General features: G+C 42.9%; 1 protein-coding gene across 1 annotated transcript; it reads right to left on the reverse strand.

Moving 5' to 3' along the window:
* Nucleotides 1-562: 562 nt before the first annotated feature.
* LOC113934112 (chorion-specific transcription factor GCMa-like) lies at nucleotides 563-1,156 on the reverse strand. Its single transcript, XM_027614652.1, has one exon. It carries the CDS (start codon nucleotides 1,154-1,156, stop codon nucleotides 563-565), a length of 594 nt encoding a protein of 197 aa, XP_027470453.1.
* Between the last annotated feature and the right edge of the window lie 502 nt (nucleotides 1,157-1,658).

Here is a 1,658-nt window from a genome sequence, read left to right on the forward strand (position 1 = left end):
CATAAAACTAATGTAAAATGCAGAAATGACTAACATATGAGTTGTGAGTTATTTATATATATATATTTATGAAGTAGTAAATTTATTTCTATAAATAAAGGAAGCATATTACCTTCCAGTTATTCACAGGGAAAGAAGCTGGCTGAGAATTAAGTGATCTGCTTGTTTATGTAACAAGAGGGTGGGGGTAGAGAGACTATGACCAAGTAGAGTGAGTGGGAGGAAATGCCCTTCATTTTGTCCCAGGGCTGTGAGAAGGGATGAGGAACCAACCATTTGGTTTCAGGGGCTCACATGTCCCTATTAACAGACCCAAATGACATTTTTTTTCTACATAAGACACTTTTAGAACCTCTAGGGATGAACTGGCTCCATCTTTGTCCTCATGAAATGCGGAGCACTGAGCAGTAGTAAAATACCGGAATTAGCATCACTATTAAGCATACAAACCCACAAACCTATGGTGTGATGCCCATAAAGCCATAAATTTCACATAACAGTTTGGCCTCTCCAACCCCCAATACTGCAGGTGTCCAATGTTTTCAGAAACTTCCTGGTTATTTCATCTTGGTAGAGTGTGCTTTATCTTTGCCTCTGGGCTCTCCTTCAGCTTTAAGGGGACAGAGGCAGACGCCGTGTGTACTTTCTTCATTGTTCTTCTTGCCTCGGCTTCCAGTTTGGTTTCTGGTTTTGGATGATCGTGCTCTCCCTTTGACTGTAAGAATATGAAGCGTCTGTCGTGCTTCCCGAAGTTGGTGATTGGGAAGCCCCCATGGCCTCGGCAAGGAATTAGCTTCAGAGGCCCGTCACAGTTGGGACAGCGTTTCCTCTGCTGCTTCTGCCGGGCTTTGTCACAGATGGCAGGTCGCAGGTAGATCTTCCGCCCCTCCTCGGCGGAGCAGTCTCGGCTGCACACCACCACGCCCAGACAGGACTTCTTGAGGATGCGTGAGTTGTGGTTGTTGGTGTTGCGCATGGCCCAGCTGCTCAGGTGCCGCTGCGCATTCCTGTCCTCTGAGCTGTAGATGTGCTTCTCATAGGAATCTGGCCATTCCTGGAACCAGTCGGTCTTTTTCACATTCTGTGGCAGTTTCATGTCATTAATATCCCAGCTTAACATCTCCTTGTCCTCGGAATCAAAGTCTTCAGGCTCCATGACAGGTCACCCATAGGTTTCTGCCTGTCCAATTTCCCGCAGAAGTGGTGGAGAATTTTCCTTTCAAAGGCATTTCCTACTGTTGGATCAATCCACTTTTGACTCAAGCAGCTTAGACCTGGAGACTGTTTTCTGACATTTTGTCAGGTTTCAAGGTTTCCTCGATGAAGTTGTAGTTGAAGAGACTGGAGATGAACTTCATGAGGCCTGACTGGAGATTTGGGGCAAAGGAAAGTGCTGGAAGAGAAGTTCAGGAGTTATTTATATTTTTATAGAAAATAACACGAGTCCATATGAATATTTCTGTTATATAGTTTTGAAATTACTTGTGCCATAATAGAATACCTTTTTGTTGGTAGTATTCACAAGAATATTTCCCACAAGAATATAATAATTAAATAAATATTTATCTGCATGTAAGATAATTATAGCGGTGAAAAAAAGTCTCTCCATCTCTACACTAGAAGTGATTGATTTAAGTGAACTTCGAAAATTTGATATT

The sequence above is a fragment of the Zalophus californianus genome, chromosome 13 (assembly GCF_009762305.2).
Source record: "Zalophus californianus isolate mZalCal1 chromosome 13, mZalCal1.pri.v2, whole genome shotgun sequence".
NCBI classification, from domain to species: domain Eukaryota; kingdom Metazoa; phylum Chordata; class Mammalia; order Carnivora; family Otariidae; genus Zalophus; species Zalophus californianus.

Bases quoted from the DNA above. Each gene is read 5' to 3' on its own strand.
- LOC113934112 (XM_027614652.1), bottom strand. From the start codon at position 1,156: ATGGAGCCTGAAGACTTTGATTCCGAGGACAAGGAGATGTTAAGCTGG.